Source organism: Jaculus jaculus, chromosome X, assembly GCF_020740685.1.
Source record: "Jaculus jaculus isolate mJacJac1 chromosome X, mJacJac1.mat.Y.cur, whole genome shotgun sequence".
NCBI classification, from domain to species: Eukaryota; Metazoa; Chordata; class Mammalia; order Rodentia; family Dipodidae; genus Jaculus; species Jaculus jaculus.
The window spans coordinates 43,521,216-43,544,568 of record NC_059125.1 but is presented as its reverse complement, the minus strand read 5'-3'; the positions used below and the strand labels follow the sequence as shown (position 1 = coordinate 43,544,568).

The following is a 23,353-nucleotide window of genomic DNA, read 5'->3' as shown; positions in this document are numbered from 1 at the left end:
TTTAGGTAAATATAATTAACTGAAGTATTGTGATCATTTTTTTTTTCACATTTTAGGGTTGAGTCTTTAGTAAGTGTAACAGTCTTGTTTGTGAATTATATGGAATTCTTGTAAACTACCTTAGAAAATGCAGAATATTCCATTTCTTCAAGAAGCTTCTAAGTTTATGTGCCAACTCTTTTCATTAAGCCTCACTGCCTTGTCTGACCAGATGAAATTATAGGTGGCTGATAGAACAATGGAAGTTATAAAACTAGGGGCATAAATGAAAGTTTATTAAATTACATTTTTAGATTTCATTTGTTTGTTTGTTTTTTGTACAGCCATTACATGAGACAGATACTGGAAGCACTACGCTATTGTCATGACAATAACATAATTCACAGGGATGTGAAGGTAAGTCATTATTATCACTAATTTTAATGTGTATGAAGAAAAGTAACAATAATCATAATTTTTCTCTAGTATACTTATAGAGTATCTTTAACTTAATTTTACTTACAAAATAAAAATTTATTCAATTGCTTTATATTTGGAGAATAGTGCTAAATCTTAGTGGAACACTATAATTTTAGTTTTATTATTTTTACTAAAGGTTACATGTAAACTAAGTTTTTTATTCTTTGTTTGTAGTGTTTGACAGAACAAGAAATGGCAAGTCCAATAGATAGGAAAAACAAAACTATATCTTATACTGAGTTCATTGAGGAGAAAATTAGAATTTGGTTTATATAATAAAAGTTATGCACTTATATTTTCTTAATGTTGCGATGTAGACTAGTCAGCATTATACGTTCTTTGCAGATTTTGTTTCATATACAAGGACACATGAATAAATACTATGTGTTTATTTCTGTTGCATCACTATTTTGTCCAACAGGACATGGTGGAAATTTGTAAAAAAGACATTATTTTATATATTTTTCTATGATTTCAACCAGATTTCTGTCTTTCAAATGAGGCTGAAATATGTATAGTAAAGTGAAAAAAAAATAAGAATAGTGCCAAAGTAACAGATACCCAACATCAAAAGTCCTGTCAGAAAATATACAGTAACCATTTATCATATTGGAGCAAAAGGTGAAAATTTCTTTCAGTGGTATTTGTCAGCTTTGCCACATTCAGCTTTGTGACATTGTTCACTTGTAAAGTAGCAAAATCATGTCAAATTAAAGAAAGGAATACTGGGGGGAAGTCAGTTCATTCCAACAAATTATGTCTTGCATTCTTAAGCATGCCTATTGGTACAAAATAATTAGAAATAAGGCCTAGAACCTCTGGTTTAAATTATGAGAGACTTGGTTTAAATTATGAAGCAAACAAAAATGGAAAAATGCAAGATAGAATCAATGTGGTTGAAAAGGCCACTCATTGAAAACCTATATATAGGGCTGGAAAGATGGCTTAGCGGTTAAGCACTTGCCTGTGAAGCCTAAGGACCCCGGTTCGAGGCTCGGTTCCCCAGGTCCCACGCTAGCCAGATGCACAAGGGGGCGCATGCATCTGGAGTTCGTTTGCAGAGGCTGGAAGCCCTGGCGCGCCCATTCTCTCTCTCTCCCTCTAACTGTCTTTCTCTCTGTGTCTGTCGCTCTCAAATAAATAAATAATAAAATAATTAAAATAAAAGAAAACCTATATATAAACGTGTGTGTGTGTGTGTGTGTGTGTGTGTGTGTAATATTTTATATAACCTATATATATGAAAGTATCAAAACTCTGTTGCCCAAGTAGTTTGGACAGAGAACTTGGGTCAACTCTCACTGGATTTTCTTCATGTCAAAGTAGCATATAAGTTATATAAATGACAAATACTATGTTTTCATAGAACTCAAATAGTACCTTATGTCTTGTAAGTAAAAAAAAAAAAAGTTTTACTTTAATATCTGACTTAATATCAGGAGACTCCCATGTAATCCAACCACATGGTTGTTGGTTGTCCTATAGAAATATTTTTTTTATTGATGTTGCTAGAAGACTTTGATTTTATAGTTTTCATATCAACATAACTGCCTCTAGCATGTGCCATAGTTTTTTTTTTTTTTAATTTGAGAGCGACAGACACAGAGAGAAAGACAGTTAGAGGGAGAGAGAGAGAATGGGCGCGCCAGGGCTTCCAGCCTCTGCAAACGAACTCCAGACGCGTGCGCCCCCTTGTGCATCTGGCTAACGTGGGACCTGGGGAACCGAGCCTCGAACCGGGGTCCTTAGGCTTCACAGGCAAGCGCTTAACCGCTAAGCCATCTCTCCAGCCCTGTGCCATAGTTTTTAAGCCTTCAAGTTCAATAAACCAAATTGTTGATTCATAGTATATCCAAATGCAACATTCTTGAGTATGGTAAGTCATCCAGAGACATAGAAATATCTTCTGATTCATTCCATCTGGAGTGGTGCATTCTGATCTTCTCTGTCATCAACCAGTTCTTCATCATGTCCTCCTCCAACTTGTTTCTCCTCATAAACTCCATCACAAGGAAATTCTGTACCGTATCCCCAGTGTATATCTTTGTGCCCTTCTGAGTATGACCTATCTATAGTTCTGTCCAAATACCATGGCATTGAAATCCATGTCTTACTCCAACACTAGCTACTAACCTGAAGCTCTTCTTGCATACCAAGCATTTGTAGTTTTTATCCTTGCTATGTACCAAGTCTTTTTACATGGTCTTTATTCTTTATGAGTAGACAAATATCCACAGATATCACAGCTGCATGATTTCAGTCCTGTATGAATGAGTATGTACCTTTTTATTGTATGTTTGTGTATGAATATGCAGCTGCAAGGAGGACATTTTTTGTCTTATTATTATTAGACAGTTCACTATTTTTCAAGGTTTTTTGTTTTGGCCAAGATTCTGGTGATAATCTATACTTGAAACCATCTGAAGTACCTGGCAGGAGCCCATGCTTGAAATCACTTGAAGTACTTGTTATTGATTCATAATTGAAATTGCTTGAAGGGGCTGGAATCAAACCATATTGGAAATTATATGAAGTACCAGCATTACCTCCATCTTGAGTACAGTAGTTTTCAGATAGTAAACTTACATTTGTGGCACTATTACCCTCTGGCTCTGCAGATAGAGCACCACCCAAATCTGGTTTTTCCTTGCTGATTAGGACCAAATTTTCTTTTGGACAGGCAACAAATGGCTGCATCAGTGACCTGTCTTCTAAATTTGTTTCAGTACTAAGTGGTATGTTACAAATAAAAAAATTGATTTTTCTCCCTTGTTGTGTCAGCCTCTTGGATTCCTAGAAGTCCACATTCATTATTCCTAGTGAATGCTTTTATTTGACCTTGAGTTTCATTTTCTGCCAATTCAGGAGAATCATGTTGGGCCCCAGTTTTGTCATCTATTTGGTAGTTTTCTTTTGGGCCCCATAGACATTGCACCATTATTTCCAGTTTCTATATTACTTGCCAAATTGGTACAATTAATTACCTGTTGCCCTTGAGCTAGAATTTTTTTTGGTGTTCTAATGAAGACAAACTGCCTCTACTAACTGGTTTAGGGTTTACAGCTACAGGCTCTGGATGTGATGTGATGACTATAGTTAAGCGATCTTTAATGCAATTTTAGCACATTTGAACAACTGCACTCATTTGAAGTTAGCTAGCTGCTGTCATAAATTCAGTGGCATATTGGCTTGTGAGTATCAGGTTATCAGAATATAAGCACTCCAAGACAACTGAAAAACCTTAAAATATACCAATATCTAAGTAGGTAGTATTGTTTTGGTTTGGGCTTTCTTTGTTTGAAATACAATGTAAACTCTTAAAGAAAGGGCTGTCTGTAGCCAGAATGTTCTTATGAGATTTATAGATTCTCCCACCCACCACAATTCTTATATCACAGAGAGTACTTTTTTCCCCTGTTTATCCAATTGTTGAAGTTGATAGCAGTGAAAGCTTACATTTGACCCACTATTAAAGTCATTGCATCTCTTTGCTGATGATACTTCTGAGTCCTACATGTTTGCTTCATGGAGTTTGTGCTCCATGGAGACGTGGTGCCTCGGAAGCAGAATATATATATATATTTTAGATGTGGGTCCCTCTAGAAAGTTCACCATGCCCTCATGGGGGAGTTCCATGCTTCTGCCATTTTCAAGAGTCTTTTTACACAAGTACCAGAATATAAGGCTGGTATCCTTAGAACACCACAGCCAAGAAAAATCTTTTTGAGCCAGGATGTCTGGAAGGAGCACTGTAGCTTCTGCTTTAGGGACTTGGGCCAGGTGAGTGACTGAGTGAGCAAGCCAGGAAATGCCAAACAATCTCCCACTCTATTGCACTCCCTGCCTTGACCCCCTGCTGCTATTCAGGCTTGCCTCTTCTCACTCTCCCCCTTGGTGGTGGTGTGCACATGGTTTTTAAATATAGCATGAAATCACATTTCTTGATAGAATACACATTGTACCCTTAGAATATCAGAAAATCATTATTCTTCTATTCCATCTTACTATCAAGTTAATGAGAACTCTCAGTCTCTGACTCCAACAGTACCAAGAAAAAATATAGAGGCAGGAGAGTAGGCCCTCCTACTTATTTTCAGCCCTTTCCAAGGTCTAGAATCACCCGGGAACCTCTGAGATCTCTCTAGCCCTGGGCTGTGCTTTCACACTTGGATATGTTGTCACTGGCCTTTTTGTGAGAGAGACAGAGAGAATTGGCACACCAGGGCCTCAGTCACTACAATCAAACTCCAGACTCTGGCACCACCTAGTGGGCATGTGCAACCTTGTGCTTGCCTCACTTTTGTGTGTCTGGTTTATGTGGGATCTGGAGAGTCAAACAGAGGTTCTTTGGCTTTGCAGGCTAGTGCCTTAACTACTGAGCCATCTCTCCAGCCTGTCCTTGGCTCTTTTGACTACCAGCTCCCACAGACATGGTATTCTCACCTTCAAGACCTATTATTAAAAGCCTTACTCCTTTGTTATTTATAATTGTTAAGAAAATCAAGTACAGCTTCATTAAAATTTCTATAATATAAAAATTTTAGTAGACAATTCTTATACATAAAAGCTAAAGGAGGGCTGGAGAGATGGCTTAGCGGTTAAGCGCTTGCCTATGAAGCCTAAGGACCCCGGTTCGAGGCTCGGTTCCCCAGGTCCCACGTTAGCCAGATGCACAAGGGGGCGCACGCGTCTGGAGTTCGTTTGCAGAGGCTGGAAGCCCTGGCGCGCCCATTCTCTCTCTCTCCCTCTATCTGTCTTTCTCTCTCTGTCTCTAGCTCTCAAAATAAATAAATAAAAATTAAAAAAAAAAAGCTAAAGGACAGCATGTGTAATTCCAAAACCATCTAATAGGATGTTATAATAGCAAGTAAAAATCATTGAAGAAATGTACCAATACCCATTAATGTAAATTAGCTGTATAATATTACATTCATTCTCTTACAATGTGAAGATAGGAAATTGATACTGTCATGAAAACAGGAAATTTATACAGTCATGAAAACTTTACAGTTTTACCAGTGGATACATAGCACTTTTAATTTTAAAAAATTCTTCACTTTTCCAATGAGCATAAGAATTATGGAAAGGGGTCTGGAGAGATGGCTTAGTGGTTAAGGCACTTGCCTGTGAAGCCTAAGGACCCATGTTTTACTCTCCAGGTCCCACATTAGCCAGACATACAAAGGTGAGGCAAGCACAAGGTTGCACATACCCACTAGGTGGTGCAAGTGTCTGGAGTTCAATTACAGTGGTTAAGGTCCTGGCACTCCAATTCTCTCTCTCTCTCTCAAATAAAATTAATAAATGAATAAATAAATAAAATAAAAGAATTGTGCCTGGCAGTGATGGCTCACACCTTTAATCCCAGCACTCAGGAGGCAGAGGAAAGAGGATTAGTGAGAGTTTGAGGCTACTCTGAGACTACATAGTGAATTCTAGATCAGCATGGACTAGAATAATACTTCACCTCAAAAACTCAAAAATAAATGAAAGAATTGCAGAAAGGGAAATGAATAGATTGTCAAATATAGTATCATGGTGTATGATTTTTGCATTTAATGAAAGTACAATATAGAGAAAGTAGTATCTTTTTTCCTTATGTATACATACAGGACATATATTTTACTCTGAAAAATATATACAAGAAAAAATAATCTGAAAATGTTAAATGTTTTCAGTTTGCTAGCTTACATAATAGCATTATATTAAAAATTATTTGAGCCAGGTGTGGTTGCCCATGCCTTTAATCCCTTAATCCCAACAGTGGTATGAGGATTGCTGTGAGTTAGATGCCAGCCTGGGCTAGAGCTAGACCCTACCTCAAAAAAATTATTTGGATCAAGAGGACGTTTTATTTTGCATGAGTTCTGTTGTTTGTTTGCTTGCTTGCTTCATTATTTTGTAGCTCAGGCTGACCTGGAACTTACTCTGTAACCCAGGCTGGTTTGGAACTCATAATGACCCTATTACTTCAGCCTCTTGGGTGTTGTGATTACATATGGGAGCCACCACTTCCAGTATGACATCCTTTTTTGAAAGATGATAATTATATCAATATGACATTATGATTGGCAATATACTACATTGTAATACTTGGAATAATATAATGACAAACAAAATCTAAAAAGGAGTTATATTTGACCTCATCTTTTAATCGAGCTTCTGGTTTATATAGTCAACAAATATCCGAGTGCCTACTTCACACATAATACAAATCCAGAAAGTATTATGGTAATAGACTAGGCAGTATATCTTATCTATTACTACAGATCAACACCTGTCAACAGTGGTGACTTTAAACGATTATGTCATCATTTGTTCACTGTTCTGCAATTTGAATAGAACTTGATGAGGACTACTCACCCCTGTTACCCTGATTGTTGGCTGAAGTGGCAAGGCTTTCTGTCATCTCAGCCGAGGTAGCTTGAACTACTGGGATCTGACTAGACCTCTTCATTGTCCTGCAATCAGAGCTTCTCACTCTTTCCACACATCCTTGTCTCCAGTAGATAAGACAGTGGCTCAGAACTCCAAAGAAATGGAAGATGCCAGGCCCTGGAACTGGCTGTGTGTCACATCTTATACGCACATTTGTTAGTCATATTAAGAAGTTTATAATACTAGTAGTCTAGGTTCCAGGGGAAGAAACATACCTCCATCTTTTGTGGGTCTGGTTTTGTTTTGCTTTGCTTTGCTTTGCTTTGCTTTGCTTTGCTTTGCTTTGCTTTGCTTTGCTTTGCTTTGCTTTGCTTTGCTTTGCGTTGTTGTTTTGTTTTCTTAGACAGGGTTTCATGTATTCTGGGTTGGTCTCCATCTTGCTGTTTAGCTGAGGATGACCTGGGACCTGTGATTTTCCTGCCTCTATCTCACAAGTATTGGGATTTCAGGCACGTGTCACCAAGCCTGGCTTAACTGAATCTTTTGATTATAGGAGTGCAAAAGGTATACAAGTGTAGAAGAACTTGTTGGAGATCATCTTTGTAGACAGGCAAACAATTATTGTCGAGTGTGATAAGAATCATTGAGGTTTCATGGAAGATACCTTGAGTCATGGTGTGACAAGGAGATGTTTCTCAGAATAGTGTGTACAAGGGCACAGGATTAATTTTGCATTTGATTATATTAGCTTATTTTTCTAAAGGGCAAGCCATATACTTTTGAGGAAGCAACCATAAACCTACAGAGAAGAGAATAGAGAAGTCATTCCCAGACTTTAATAAGAAAACAATAGAAAAAACACCATATTTCATTTGACAGATCACACATTAATGCTGATACTTTTTATACTTCAGTACCTGGAATCAGTGCATTTTGCATGGATAAATGGAATGCTCACATTTACTTAATTAGCAATGGTGAATTTGGATATATTTTCTTAAGATGTTTCTGGAGTGCCTACTGTATAGTAGATACTGTCCTAGGAACTGGTGATAAATCAGTGAACAAAAGCAGGCAAAAAAAAAGCTCTTGTGTAATTGATATTTGAGTTCAGGGATACAGACAACAGTCCATCAGCAAAGATGACACCCTGGTAGGTTAGAAGGTGAAAGGGACTATAGGAACAAAAAGAGTGGTCACAAGGCTAGAGAATGCAAGAGAAGGGGCTATGAATTTAAATAAGGTGGTCAAAGCAGGCCATGTTGAAACGATAGCATGACCTCTAAGTAAAGACTTGAAGGAGACAAAGAAGTAGGCTGAGATGTTGTCTAAGAGAAGCCTTAAGGGTAAAGGAATAGCCAGTACACAGGTGTTGCAACAGGAACACATGTGGCCTGTTAGAGGAATAGTAAGGAAGTCACTATGGCTTAGATCAAGTAATCAAAAACCAGATGAGTAAAGGCAGAGGATGACAATGCCTGGCTCAGAGCAGAGTGGGAGCATTGTGTTTGAAGAAAGAAAAGACCACAGCTTATCTTGAAGGTTGTGTCTGTAATTTAGATAAACTTAGCTTTATTTAGGTGCTTGTTTTAAGAGTATTCCCACATGCTGATCATTGTGAAACACATTTCATATGATTAATGATTTAAATATTCACTTGGTTCATTGTGTTAGTCTTTTGCCACTAAAGCAGCCCTATCCAGTTTTCATTGCATTCAGTGACCATGTAGCTTTAGTTTGTATGTAGGTTTTGTTTTCTTCAGCTGGTGTTCTTGTCTAAGTTTGCTTCTCTTATATTTAGTAAAGAAAATAAAGGAGTATAATATTATTTCATTTTCCTGAGGAAATTTTAGATTATCTACTTCATTTAGCCAAGAATATTTATATTCTATTCTCTGTCTCCCTCTCCATCTCCTTCCCCCTTACCAGATCTTCTAAAACAATAGATTTTGTATAGATTAATAATGATTTTTCTGGATATTTCCTTTAAAATAATCACAACTGAGAGCTCGGGTGATGACTCAGTGATTAAGAGTGCTTGTCACTTAGGCATCAGGGACTCTTGGGCTGGAGACCACCAAATATAACTCCGTAGAACCCATGTAAAAAGCTGGGTGTGTCCAGACACATCTGTAAGCCTAGTCTGCAGGGTATAGAGACCAGGAAATCACTGGGGCTCTCTGATGAACAAGCAGCTCCAGGATATAGAGAGAGACCCCATTTCTAACAACATGCAGATGAGCCATAAAAGAAGGACACACAATGTTCTGTGGCTTCCACACACACATGCATATACCACACATGTATTCTACATAGACATGTATGCCAGGAAAGAAAAACAATAACTAAATCACAAAAGAATTTTAGGAGCTGGAGAGATGGCTTAGTGGTTAAGTGCTTGCCTATGAAGCCTAAGGACCCTGGTTCAAGGCTCGATTCCCCAGGGCCCATGTTAGCCAGATGCGCAAGGGGGCGCACGCGTCTGGAGTTCGTTTGCAGAGGCTGGAGACCCTGGCGCGCCCATTCTCTCTCTCTCTCTCTCTCTCTCTCTCTCTCTCTCTCTCTCTCTCTAATAAATAAATAAAAGTAAGCAAATAAATAATAATAAAAGAATTTCAGGTTAGGTTTGAGTATTGATTATTAACTTATAGTGAATGCTGCATGCTTTGAAGCAGTTTCATGTAAAAATAATTCTTTCAAATTCAGGGGGTATGTCATCATAATAAAGGTTCTCCCACCAGTCATTCTACTGACATTGGATGGAGGCTGGATACTGTGTTGTGGGAAGTTGTCTTGGGTATCATACCAGGCTTAGCAGCATCCTGCCCTCTACCCACTAAATATCAATAGCATTTCCCCTCAGTTGTAGCAACCAAAATTATGTGCAAACATTGTTAAATGTCTCCTGGGGCACAAAGATTGCCCTACTTAAGACACATCATACAATGTTATTGTGTATTGTGTTCTTCTAAAACCTTTCCCCCTATCTTTTATCATATTCTATCCTTTAATTCTTCTTTTTCTTGTTAAAGACTATAAAAACTTCCATTTTACTTTAGTAATTTTTTTTTCTCTTTCATCTTCTTACCCCTAAATTCAAAGTACTTTGGACAGAAACTGTATAATTGTCAAGGTAAATACAACTCCTGCCTCCATTCCTGCCTCTGCTAACTCTGCAAGTTTATAAAATTCTTTCAGCTCTCCTGAATCTCAAGACATCGCTTGTGTGCAGAGACTTGTCATTCCTCAGGCCTCTGTCCCTCTCACTGAGGTACAGTTTCAGTAATTGAAGTTGAAATGCACTGGCTGCTCCAAGTATTGCTCATGATGCACAGTCACTTTCTATTCTGATCACAGCCTGGCCCAGGAGGTTTGTGTGTTCAGTTTTTAGTTCTCAGAACTGTGCAAATCCCGGCTGCACATACACTCAGCCAGAGGCCTCTTGCTCAGGTGTGCTTCCTTTCAATGGTTTTCTTTTCAGCCTGTGTTGGCATGCCTGGCTGCTCTTTGATCCCCTTCTGGTCTCAGTTCTCCTTTCACCTGCTGAGGGCCAGACTTTGTTATAAATACGTGTTTATTACATTTACAACAAATAGTAATTGCTGTGGCATTGTGGATTTCTTGCAGTATTCCTTCCTCTTATATTCAGTCATTGACGTTTCCTTTAATTCTTTATTTTTTTTGACGTTGGGTCACACTGTAGCACAGGCTGAACTGGAATTCACTATGTAGTCTCAGGCTGGCCTTGAACTCACAACGATCCTCGATTCTCCTACCTCTTTCTCCCAAGTGCTAGGATTAAAGGTGTGTCCTGCCACAACCAGCCTGATGTTTCTTTTACATCAATTACCACAACTCCCCAAATCCCTTTATGTTATATAAAAAAAGAATAAATTCTCATTGAAATGCCAATTAACTTTGTTGTTCTTTATTATCACAAGCATACTGGTTAATCCTTGGGAATTAGTTTGTAAGGTTGTTTAACATAAGGTTCGTGTTCACTTTGAATGTAAGTTTTTAATCGTGGTACTTAGAAAAAAAATCTCACAAATTAGAAGATCATCATTAATTTCTTGTATTTCCTGCTGTTTGGCTTCTCTTCTGTCATCCCACCCCTCCAAAAAAAAAAAAACTGTAAATTTTTTTTCAAGGATGTATCTTTCTTCTGTTTATTAGAAGTAGCTCTTTTTGTCTATGACCATACCAACCTGAACATATCCAATCTCCTCTAATCTCAGAAGCTAAGCAGGGACAGGCCTGATTAGTAATTGAATGGGGGAAGTAGCTCTTTTCATTAGAGCATGGTAATAGTGCTTGTAATCCTAGCACTAACAAAGCTGATGTAGAGGCCAGAGAGTGCTTAGCTGCTAAAGCACTTGCATGTAAAGCCTATTGGCCTGGGTTTAATTCCCCAGTACTTATGTAAAGCCAGATGCATAAAGTGGCACATGTGTCTGGAGTTCCTTTGTAGGACCAAGATGCCCTAGAATGCCCTCCCTCTCCCCCCTCTCTCTCCTTGAAAATAAATAAGTAAAAATATATGAAAGAAGGCTGAGGTGATCCACAGGAGGATCACTGTGGGTTCCAGGTCAACCTGGGCGATAGAGTGAGGTCCAGGTTTGCCCTGTCTACAGTAAGACCATTCCTCAAAAAAAAAAAAAAAAAAAAAAAAAAAAGGTAGAAAGAAATAGCTCTTTTCGTTGCTTCTCCACTGAGCCATGGGTGACTTATATCATGTAGCCATGGGGGGCTTTCCATCAGTTATAAACCCTTTCTTTAAACAAAAATCATTTTTGCCTGGTATATTGGTGTCCGCCTTTAATCCTAGCACTCAGGAAGCTGAGGTAGGAGGAACATCATGAATTCCAGACCAGCCTGAAGCTATAGTGTGAGTTCCAGGTTAGCCTGGGCTAGAGTGAGACTCTGACTCAAAAATACATTGGTAAGACATTTCTAGCTGTAGTAGCTGTTTGTAATGGTATCAATTCCATTAGAATTGTGGAGGATGTATCAGAGGGAAATCCTCACATTAGGCTGTTTGATTGAAATGCTTGGCAAATTATCAGCATCTCTTCTGTGTTCCCTTTGTGGATTGTCAGCAAGCTTTCTTTTCACTCATCACAACTTCTATCTTGGCTGACTATAAGGCAAGGGAGTCATCACCAAATCAGGACCATAGGAGATCTTGCTTGTCTGCCCAAGGAAGATGGCAGACCCACTTTAGGTTGAACAGGACATCCTGAATTGTACTTGTCCAATCTTGATGGTTTGTATTCCTGAGTTATAATTTCAAAGCTGCCTTAAATAGGGCATATGTCATATCTGTTTTATACATTTAAAATATAATTTGATTGTCCTTTAGCTTTCTGAAACTCCAAATTTGTGTTTAAAACTCACATAAACACATTAAAAATTACATTTTTATGAAATCCAAATCTTACGATTAGTGTAAATTTAGAAAGTGATATTTATATAAAACTTTAATGTAATATTATTTATTTTTTTATTTGAGAGGAAGAGAGAAAAGGGGTACACCAAGGCCTCTAGCCACTGCAAATGAATTCAAGGCATGCACCACCTTGTATATCTGGCTTTACCTGGGTACTGGTAAATTGAACCTGGATCCTTTGGCTTTGCTGGCAAGTACTCTAAACACGAAGCCACCTCTCCAGCCCCTTTTAAAAATATTTTATTTATTTATTTGATAGAAAGAAGCAGATAGTACATGGGAATATTAAATGGCCAGTTCCTCAATTGCTTAAAAAAATCAACAAAGAGCTGGAGAGATAGTTCAGTGGTTAAGGCACTTGCCTGCAAAGCCTAAGAACCCAGGTTTGAGTCCCCAGTATCTATGAAAGCTAGATGCACTAAGTGGTACATGCTTCTGGAGTTAGGTTGCAGTGGCTGGAGGCCCTCACGTGCCCATGCTCTCTCTCTATATATATATATCTGTCTCTCTTTCTCAAATAAATAAAATAATTTTAACATGATTTATAGTCCGTTGTTTAGGAAATTACCTGTGGTATAAAGATAAATGTGATAACATTAAGATCAATTTGTAGTTAAATAAAAGTTTAAATAGGAATTTTCTCTCAGAATGAGCAATTTGAAGAAAAATTGTACATACATTTTTTTAAATTTTTTTGTTCATTTTTATTTATTTGAGAGTGGCAGAGAGAGAAAGAGGCAGATAGATAGAAAGAGAGAGAGAATGGGCAGGCCAGGTCTTCAGCCACTGCAAACAAACTCCAGATGCGTGTGCCGCCTTGTGCATCTGGCTAACCTGGGTCCTGGAGAATTGAGCCTCGAACTGGGGTCCTTAGGCTTCGCAGGCAAGCACTTAACCACTAAGACATCTCTCTAGCCCTTGTACATACATTTTTGCCTGGCATTTTAAAATATAAGTAACATTACTTTGGTAATATCTTTTCTCTTTTTAAAAATACTTTTATTTGCAAGAAGTTTAAATTAAGTTCACACGATACTGTAAGTCTAGTTTTGTTCCTGAATTAGACTGTAGAAGCAATTCATTGTACAGGGAATGAGAATGAGGACACCAGGGTCTCTCTGCCACTTCAGTTGAAATCCAGATGCATGTGCAACTTGGTATATCTGGCTTTACATGGGTACTGGGGAATTGAACCCAGGCCATCAGGCTTTTCAAACAAGTGTCTTTAACCATTGAGCCAGCTCTTCAGCCTTAATATCCTTGACCTTTATTTTAAGACAGTGGATAAATGGGCTGGCAGGATGGCTTAGCAGTTAAGGTGCTTTTCTGCAAAGCCAATGGACCCATGTTTGTTCAATTCCCCAGGATCCAGGTAAGCCAGATACACAAGGTGGCCCATGCATCTGGAGTTCTTTGGCAGTGGCTAGAGGCCTGGCACACCCATTCATTTTCTCTCTCTCTCTCTTTCACTCTCTCTCAAATAAATGAAAAAATAAAATAAAATAATGGATAGAGCTATAAAGTGATTTTTGAATAATGATTTTAATAAAATATTTAGATTAGGTGCAGTGAAGTTTAATATGGTCCAGCTTAAATGAAAATGATTCATCATTTCAGTTCCTCTTAGTCTGCTGAGTTTTGGCTTTAAAATTCCAATAAGAATAAGGTGTTGTAACTATGGAGAAATCTGGGCATCTCAGGAACTCTCTTGATGGACTTTGACTTTTCTGAGATTTGCATGTCTAGAAAGTCACTAGATTGGATGGATAAATTTACAGCCTGCATATAAGGAGTTCACCTAGAGTTCCCAGATCTCTTTTGTCTGTATATTACCGAGCCAGAAATCCAATTGCTACTGTGAAAGAATAGATATATATTATAAATACAAGAAGCCACAGTGTTTTCAGACATGTCTCTGGACATTTTCACCTCTTAGTTAAGCAAATATTTACTGTGGACTTTTTTTGTATTGGATTTTTATTAAATTTACATGAACATTATCAGAACAACCTCTTTGATTTGGCCCTTAGGAAATCTGTACAATGAACTGCTTATACAGTCTAATTCAGGAACAAAAGATGCTATAAAACTAGACTTAAAGTATCATGTAAAATTAAAGAATTACTATGTGAAGGGAAAACTGAGCCTGTAAGCAATTTTCTAACAAAGTGGCAAGTTACAGTTAATTTATTTTCGACTGCTTTTGTTTGGTTCTTATCTGAGAATGCAAGTATGGTGGAAAGAGAAATAGAAATAGAAAGTAGATTATTGCAGGGTTGGAAAGATGGCTCAGCAGTTAAGGTACTTGCCTGCAAAGCCCAAGGACCCAGGTTCTATTCCCCAGTATCTATATAAAGCCAGGTGCACAAGCTGGTGCATGTGTCTGGAGTTCATTTGCAGTGGGTAAAGGCCGTGGGATGCATATTCTACCTCTCTCTATCTGCCCTTTTCTCTCCTTCTCTCATTCTTTTAAATAAAATAAATAAATAAATAAATAAAGTATTTTTTTAAAAAATAGAAAGTAGATTACAGCTCCAAAGGTACTTGTGATCCTTTGAGAAGACAAAACACATTTTTAAATTTTATTTATTAGACTGTATATAATATAGAATAGAATCATCATTTGTCCTGCTGACATGAAAGAAATAATCATTAAGAAATGTTTATTGTTTAAATATATATTTAAATACTGGAAAAATTGAGATGACTTCTCATTTTTTATCAGCAAGTACATAACCTACTTTATGGTTGTGATAATTAAAATAATGTAAAGCATATAAACAGGGTACCTGTCATATATCAAATGCTTACTAATAAATAGTTCATATTTATAGCATCTGATTTAATAATAATGATATTAATCAGATCATATTTTCTGTTTTACAAATAAAGAAATTAATATGAAAAAGGGTAAGTAGCTTGCTTACCATTGTCCAGCTAGGACTGAACCCATGGAGTCTAAATTCAGAGAATAATCTTCTAACTATAATACTTTTATGCTGACTCATCAATTATTCATTTATAAAATTTAATTGAGTATCTCTATATGGCAGGTACTTCATTAATACATTATTATTTATATTGCTTATAGAGGAAAACATACAAAATATAAAGATAGGCATGTAATAACATACTTTTTTTCTTTTGACAAAGCCTAATCCAAATATTTAAGAATAAATATAAGCAAAAAGGCTTAATAAATACTACTGTCATTGAATATTGCCTCTCAAAGTAACATGATCAAGATAGTACCAAATAAGTAATAGATTTATGAAATCTCAGATCTTTACACATTGTTTTCATGCACTTAGATAAGACTTAGGTGAAGGACATTTCTTACTCATTATTTTTTGTACTTATTTTTTTGTTACTAACAAACACTAACCACAGTGAACCCTTGTATTCTAACTATTCGAAAGCAGACAAATGAGAAGGCATTTGCTTCTTTATCAGTTATAAGATATGTTTCAAACAGAAGATCTATAGTGTGTAAACAAAAAGTATTTGATTTTATACACAGCGGAATCCTTACACACTTCATTTGCCTCTGAAAGGTTCAACCTTTAGTATAAGTAGAACTGTAATTCACACTTTATGCATATATTTATTTAGTTTTAAAAAGCAGAGTTTTTTGATGTGTGCTGTCAACCAACCTATGACATGTTAATTACTTAATTTAGTGTCACTAGTAGGGTCTCATGAATGCTTTCCTCTTTTGTGGGGTTTTCCATTGAAAAGTCAATTATATGTTTGTATTTGTGGTGAATTATGATTTGTGAGGATATTATATAGTGTTTTCTTGAATGTTTATCTAACAAAAGAAATATAATAGGGTCTGTGCTACTTCTGGCTGACGCAAGACAAGTTAGGATGTTTTTTGCTTCGATTAAATAATTCAATTGCTGACAGTCCTCTCTTTGCAGAACATAAAAAAGAGGCTAAAAAATAATATATGGAAGAAAGCAAACTATTAGTAGGACCTGGATAATCAAAATATGTCTTTTCATAGATTTGTAAGTCAAATCTTTCTCTATAATAGATATACAGGTCTTTACTTTTCTTATATGGCTGACAAAAGAGTAATATGATGTAACTACTTAAAAATGAAAACCCAATGAATGTAGTTCCAATGAGGCCAGCAATCTGAGAAAATTGTGGCTCCTTGTTCCATCTTCAGATTGTAGCATCGTTTCTCTTTTCCTTTTGTAGCCTCTACCACTGAGTAGTATATAGTAATGGGAATAATTACAACTAGTATAACCCCCCATATATAAATACACATTTTTCTAGCAAAATTGGGCTGGCGAAATCTTTTGAGTAAATGGCCATAGAATATCCTCTCATAGCATGACGTGGTCTCCTGCATGGACTCCTTTTTCATTCTTTTTCATTAAGGTAGTATAGCGGTTTATGGCAATCCAGCTTAAAATTAAGAGGCTGACAAACATGGATAGAGTTCCCAAAAAATTGACCACTCTGCACTGCACAGATTGGTATTCCCATTGGAAGCCCTTCAGGAAATAGATACCCATGAATGGCATGGCACTGCACACAAGTAAATTTGCAGTCACAAGATTTGCCAGGTAGACATGTGTTGATGTTTTCTTACCTATTTTTGTTAAAAAATAACCACTGAGCAAGTGAGTTTCTAAAGAGACCAATAATACAAAGAAAGATGTAAGAAGTTGGTAAACCCATTGATGAGATCTCGGATGGTTGAAGGCATGTTGAGTTGTTATGCATTTATATCAGATTTTCTTGAATTTTGTCACAGGAGCTAGAATATAGATGTAAATATTTAATGTTAAGTTAATTTAATGTTAAATTAAATCATTATAATTATTAATAAGTAAATAACTTGATTTAATGTTAAATTACACGATGTTTAAGTAGGTCTGGTTTAGAAACTCTATGGCTAAAATAACAATATAAACTACCTGAATAGAGACATAACATCACATGAGATTGAAGTTATAATTAAAAGACTCCCAATGAAAAAGTCTAGGCCCAGACAGTTTTACTGATGAATTCATTGATTTATTGAAGAACTAAAATGCAAACTTTTTTCAAGTTATTCCACACAATTGAAAAAGAGGCAATGATCCCTGGTTCTTTCTATGAAACCAGCATTAAATTAATACCAAAATCATACGGAGGTACAAGTAAAGAGAACTCCAGGCTGATATCACGGATGAACTTTGATGCAAAAATTCTCAATAAAGGGCTAGAGAAATGGCTTAGTGGTTAACTGCTTGCCTGTGAAGGCTAAGAACCCTGGTTCTAGGCTTGATTCTCCAGGAACCACGTTAGCCAGATGCACACAGGGGAGCATGCATCTGGAGTTTGTTTGCAGTGGCCGGAGGCCCTGGTGCACTCATTCTCTCTCTGTGTCTGCCTCTTTCTCTCTCTCTGTCCATCACTTTCAAATGAATAAAAATAAACAAAAATAAATTCTCAATAAAATTCTTGCAAACCAAATTCAAGAAGCATCATCCACCTCAATCAAGTATGTTCCATCCCAGAAATGCGGGGTTGGTTCAACCTTGTATGGAAGGAGTACAGATGGCTTCTTACCTTTTCCAATCATAGTCACCCAGTTGAAATAAAAGCAAAAAAAGCACTTGTGATGGATACTACCTTTGTCTAAAAATAAATTGATGCAAATAGTTAAAAGGCTGAGATTTATCATCTTGGGCTTGAGAAATTTATAATCCTTAGATTGCACAGCAATAGGTAAGTGAAGATAGATGTAGCCTAGAAATGTAAGCATACATGCAAATAATACAAGTTACTTAGAAGAAAGTATTAGAAAAGTAGTTTGTAGCCACATTAATGGAAAAATCAAACCAATTTCTTTGTATGATTACTTTAGTTAAATAATAAAAACTACTTTTGGGCTGGAGAGATGGCTTAGTGGTTAAGTGCTTGCCTGCGAAGCCTAAGGACCCTGGTTCGAGGCTTGATTCCCCAGGACCCACTTTAGCCAGATGCACAAGGGAGCACACGCATCTGGAGTTTGTTTTCAGTGGCTGGAGGCCCTGGCGTGCCCATTCTCTCTCTCTCCCTCTCTCCCTCTTTCTCTTTCACTCTCAACTAAATAAATAAAAATGAACAATAAAATTTAAAAAAACATATTAAAAACTACTTTTAATTGGTATATGAATAATATATAGTTTTAATGCCATTGTTTTATGAATAAAGGTCTTGTCTGTAATAATGCTAGAAAGGTCCTTTTTCATAGCTCAGAAATAAAGTTAGTTCCACATGAACAAAATTCAGCCAAAGGCCTAAACTTAAACAGAAGGAAAGCATGAGACCAAGCTCTAAAATCCCAGGGTCATATCCAAAGGTCATCAGTAATTTTTCATTTGAAATAGTTAGTGCTAAGCCTCATATTTCAATAAATAAAGTTGCAATTTGTCAAAACTATCCTTGCTATGTTTGGTACCTAAAGTGCCATCATGTATATTCATGTATAATTTAGCATCTGTTTTTTTTCAGAATGTTTATTTATTTAGAGTATAGGGCACTTCCATCTAAGCATAAATGAAGGTGTGTTTTTATGTCATTTTTAAATAAATCTTACTGAAGAGAAAAACAAAGTACTGAAGAATCATATCATATCACATACTAATTCCATTTTAACTTCCTTTTCATTTTTTTCTCTTTATTTCCTTTTTTTTCTTAGATGAGAATAGCAAATATGAAACATGATTTCTATTCATAGTCTACCACATTGTCTGTATTCCTCACCAAAACTTTTGGGGTAATTTTGTGATTGACAGCATGGTTCTAGCATTTATTTTGTAAAAACAAATTATACTCCTTTTATTATAAAGCAAAAAAAAATGCCATATGCACTCTTCAGATCTCTGCCTCTCAGGGATATTTTATCCCCTATCCCATCCAGAATCAGAGTTTTGTTTCCTATATATTGGACCACTTTAAAGTTATGTCAAATTTTGAAGAAATAAGTATTTATTTACAAATATATAATTTTGAAATGAAATTTTAAGTATACTAATCTATATCCAACATCTTGAAAACTTAAGAGCTGCACAGTGTTTTAGGTTCAAATATTGAGACCCTTAATTAATGTCGACTACCACTGTCTTTTCATGTTGCTTATTTCTTGTCAAGTATTTTTCTTGGTGTTTTGTTTTGTTTTGTTTTGTCTTTTGAGGTAGGGTCTCACTCTAGCCCAGGCTGACCTGGAATTCACTATGTAGTCTCAGGGTATCCTTGAACCCATGGTGATCCTCCTACCTCTGCCTCCTGAGTGCTGGGATTAAAGGCGTATGCCACCATACCTGGCTTCTTCTTTGCAATTCTTATTTAGAAAGTACACCATATATTTCACAGTGATTTTCTGTCTGGTGGATTGCAGTTGGGTTAAAATTCATGTAGCATCTGTAACTTTACTAATTTAAAAAAATCAGTTTCTTAAGAAAAGTTCATCTGCTCAAAGTATATTTTGAGTTTTCCATAAGGAATGAAGCTTCCTTTGATGTGATTGAAGAAAAGCCATAGCTTTTGTCTTCTTTAGGTAATGTAAAATATGCTAAAACAAGAGGTAATGGTGCTAACTTTATTAGACAGATGATGTTGAGATTCTACTGAAACCTCAAGATAACAAACGACAACTAGTTCATAATTTTCAGATTCTCCAATTTGTATGTACTGTACCTTTGGCTGGGTGTGGTGGCACACGCCTTTAATCCCAGCACTCTGGAGGCAGAGGTAGGAGGATTGCCATGGGTTTGAGGCCACCCTGAGACTACATAGGGAATTCAAGGTCATCCTGGGCCAGAGTGAGACCCTACCTCAGCCCCCCCCAAAAAAAAATTAAATAAATTTTAAAGCTACTAGAAATTATTTGTTGAAATTTGGGAAATACCATTAAGAAATCAAATCAACATGATTTGTTACAGACACAGGATGACCCCAGAAAATGATTCCAAGTCACTAATATATGTGTATATTGTATCTCTTACTATAACAAATGAAAAAAAATAGTGTACTCCCCTAACAGTTAATGGTTATTTAAATACTTAGTAGCTAAACACTTTTCTTTATGATTGCTTTTCAAAATTCCAGCAGTTTGATACTTTTAAGTGTTTATAGAATCATTTTAAGCTAAAAATGAATAAGGAATCATCCTTACCTGTATGAATAGTTTATGCTGATTAAGGTTATACTGTTCAAGGTAATGAGGTCAATTTCAGATTAACAATTCTTTGCTCTTCACTCTTCTACTATCCTTAGTCAGTATAAATACATTCGAGCATGACACCAACTACAGTGGGGAGAAAAAGAAAATTAAATAGTTATGGCAAATATAGCAAGTACCTCTTCAAAAAAGCTCATTTCTCTGTTTCTCTAATGAGCGGAAGTTAGTGAGTGATATATACGTATATTATCCTTCCTTATGATTATGTCCTGAATTATTTACAGCTCAGTTAGCTTTATTAGTGTGATTGGCTGAAGTTAATTTCAAAAGTCTCATCCCTTATAGTTAGTTTTATATAACTTAGTGACAGGGAACTATTCTACAGTAACCCAATAAAATATTGGTGTAAATTTGTCTCTAAACATCTGTAAAACCATTTGTAGGTGGCTTATTTATAATCTATCTTTAAAAAGAATAAAGTGACCCAAAACTCCAAGTTTTCTTACTAATACCAGCTTACTAGAATCAGTATCGCAGAGCTTAGATTCAAACTCCATGGTCATCTGTGAGTTGAAATGCTTTGTTTTCAGGCCGAAGAAGCTGAGTCCCAAAGCATCTCACTGTAAGCACAGGCTGCACCAAGGGTTTTAGATACCAATTTGGGGTTACTAATGAACTAACTCACTATATTTCTAATTTCCTTGTGATATCTATACTCAGATTCAATATACTGTATCATTTAGGTAATTATGTAATGGACTTAGGGAATCTTGGGAAATGGCAAATAAATCTCAAGTTAAATTAATAGTTATAAAAGAATTATGAAACTAATTTACATTGTTCAGACATTCTTAAAACTAGATACTAAATAAGTTAAGTGTATATAGCTGGGTAGCCAGACTTTCTTAAGTACTTTGGTTTCAGTAAAGAATGCCCTTGCTTTACTTCATTGTCCCAAATTTAGTAAATCATCCCAATTCCTCTTATTTCTCCACATCTCACATTTACTTAGTTGCAACTTCTGTAGCTTTTATTGCCACCACCACCACTGTTAGCACCATTTCATGAGAGCTTCCTTTCTGCCACTTGCTTTACATACAATTCATTTAATCTTCATAATACCCTAGGAAATAAATACCTTTACTTTAAAGGTTAGGAAAGCTGGAGCTCAGATATCTCGTGTAAGTTTCCCAAAGTCACACAACCATTTGTCTTTTAAGAGTAGTGACTGGCTCCCCTCAAAGAATGTTATTGAAAAGAATATGTCTGTACCTGCAATGCATTTTTGGATCTACCCTCTGAAATCAATCATTATGAAGTATTGAGTGTAAAAAGGGTAAATATCAAGAAGTGATGATCACTAGGCTGCAGAAGATGGCTTAGAGATTAAGGTGTTTGCCTACAAAGCCAAAGGACCCCGGTCGATTCCCCAGGACCCACATAAGCCAGATGCACAAGGGGGCACATGTACCTGGAGTTTGTTTGCAGTGGTTAGAGGCCCTGGTACACCCACTCTCTTTTTTTCTCTCTCCCCCTTCCTCCCCCCCTCCCTCTCAAATAAATAAATAAAATATATTTTTCAAAAGAAGTGATGATCACTGAGAGTAGAGACTGACTACCACAGATAGTAAGTCATCATTGAACCAAAGAAGCAGATACATTGTCAGGTCATCTATTGGGCAAGAATGGCTGGAATATTTAAATATTACCCACTCATTATGGTATTGGGGATTTAATCCATGATTTTAAGCATGCTTTAAACTCTACCACTGAGCTAAAACTCCAGCCCAGTTTTGCCAGATAATGTTATGGAACCCAATGCCATCTGCTTAACCACTTGAAAGTCAATACATAGAACATGAGAACTGGTAGAAAGGAAATGAGGTTTATTCAGAGGCCAACCCTGAAAAGCTGGAGGTAGGTATCATCCTAAAAGCTCCAGCTTGAAGAAGAACTCAGGTACCAGAAAGGGTTTTTATATGGAGAGAATAGCTGGCCAGTGGCAAGAAAGCTATGTCCCCCTTCTGCCTTCTTCCCATATTCAGAAGTTCCCACTCAACCATGTCCTCCTGGGGCCAGTTTTTAACATAGTAGTTTTCTGCAAGTTAACCATCACAGCAATTTATATGTTTTATGTTAATTGATACATTGGCTTAAAAGATCAAAAAGGGCCACAAATTCTGATGTTATCTAAAGGTCACTAGATGTCCTAGGTTCTGCAAATATAATGAAAGATTGCTCAGTAATTAACATCCTAATAATTTAGGCATGTATTTCCTTAGAATTTGAAGTACCAGGACTAGAGGGATGGCTTAGCAGCTAAGGCTTTTGCCTGCAAAGCCAAAGGACCCAAGTTCTATTCCCCAGGACCTACTTAAGCCAGATGCACAATGGGGCACATGCATCTGGAGTTTGTTGGCAGTGGCTGGAGCCCTGGTGTACCCATTTTCTCTCTCTCTTTCTCCCTCTTTCTCTGTCAAATAAATAAATTAAAATAAGATACTTTAAAGAAAAAGAATTTAGGGCTGAAGGGATGGCTTGGCGATTAAGGCACTTCTCTGCAAAGCCAGAGGACCCAGGTTCAATTCCCCAGGACCCACATAAGCCAGATGCACAAGGTGGCAGCAGTTGGAGGCCCTGGCGTGCCTGTGTGTGTGCTCTCTCTTTCTCTCTCCCTCTTTATTTCTGTCAAATAAATACATAAAAAAATAAAATATATTAAAAAAAGAATTTAAAGCACCAAAAAGAAGAGACAAAAAGAACACAGCCAAGGACTCACAAAGAATAGCCATTGTTATAATCTTAAAATATTTTGATTTTTAGCGTCCTGTATTTTTCTTAAACAGTGCAAAAAAAAAAAAAAAAACCAACCCACATCTTTTTTTTTTTTACCTATT

General features: G+C 36.6%; 2 protein-coding genes across 13 annotated transcripts in view; one reads left to right on the top strand and one right to left on the bottom strand.

The window, feature by feature from the left end:
- Positions 1-23,353, top strand: part of Cask (calcium/calmodulin dependent serine protein kinase) — a 361,845-nt gene that overhangs the window by 162,036 nt on the left and 176,456 nt on the right. For all 12 annotated transcript variants that reach the window (XM_045140293.1, XM_045140292.1, XM_045140290.1 and 9 more), the window contains exon 5: positions 324-396. In XM_045140293.1, coding sequence (XP_044996228.1) covers positions 324-396 — 73 coding nt within the window. The remainder of the gene's footprint in view (positions 1-323; positions 397-23,353) is intronic.
- Gpr82 (G protein-coupled receptor 82) lies at positions 16,025-17,029 on the bottom strand. The gene is given in 6 exon segments (XM_012950437.2): positions 16,025-16,095; positions 16,098-16,384; positions 16,386-16,435; positions 16,437-16,676; positions 16,678-16,911; positions 16,913-17,029. Coding segments are annotated over 6 exon segments (999 nt in total).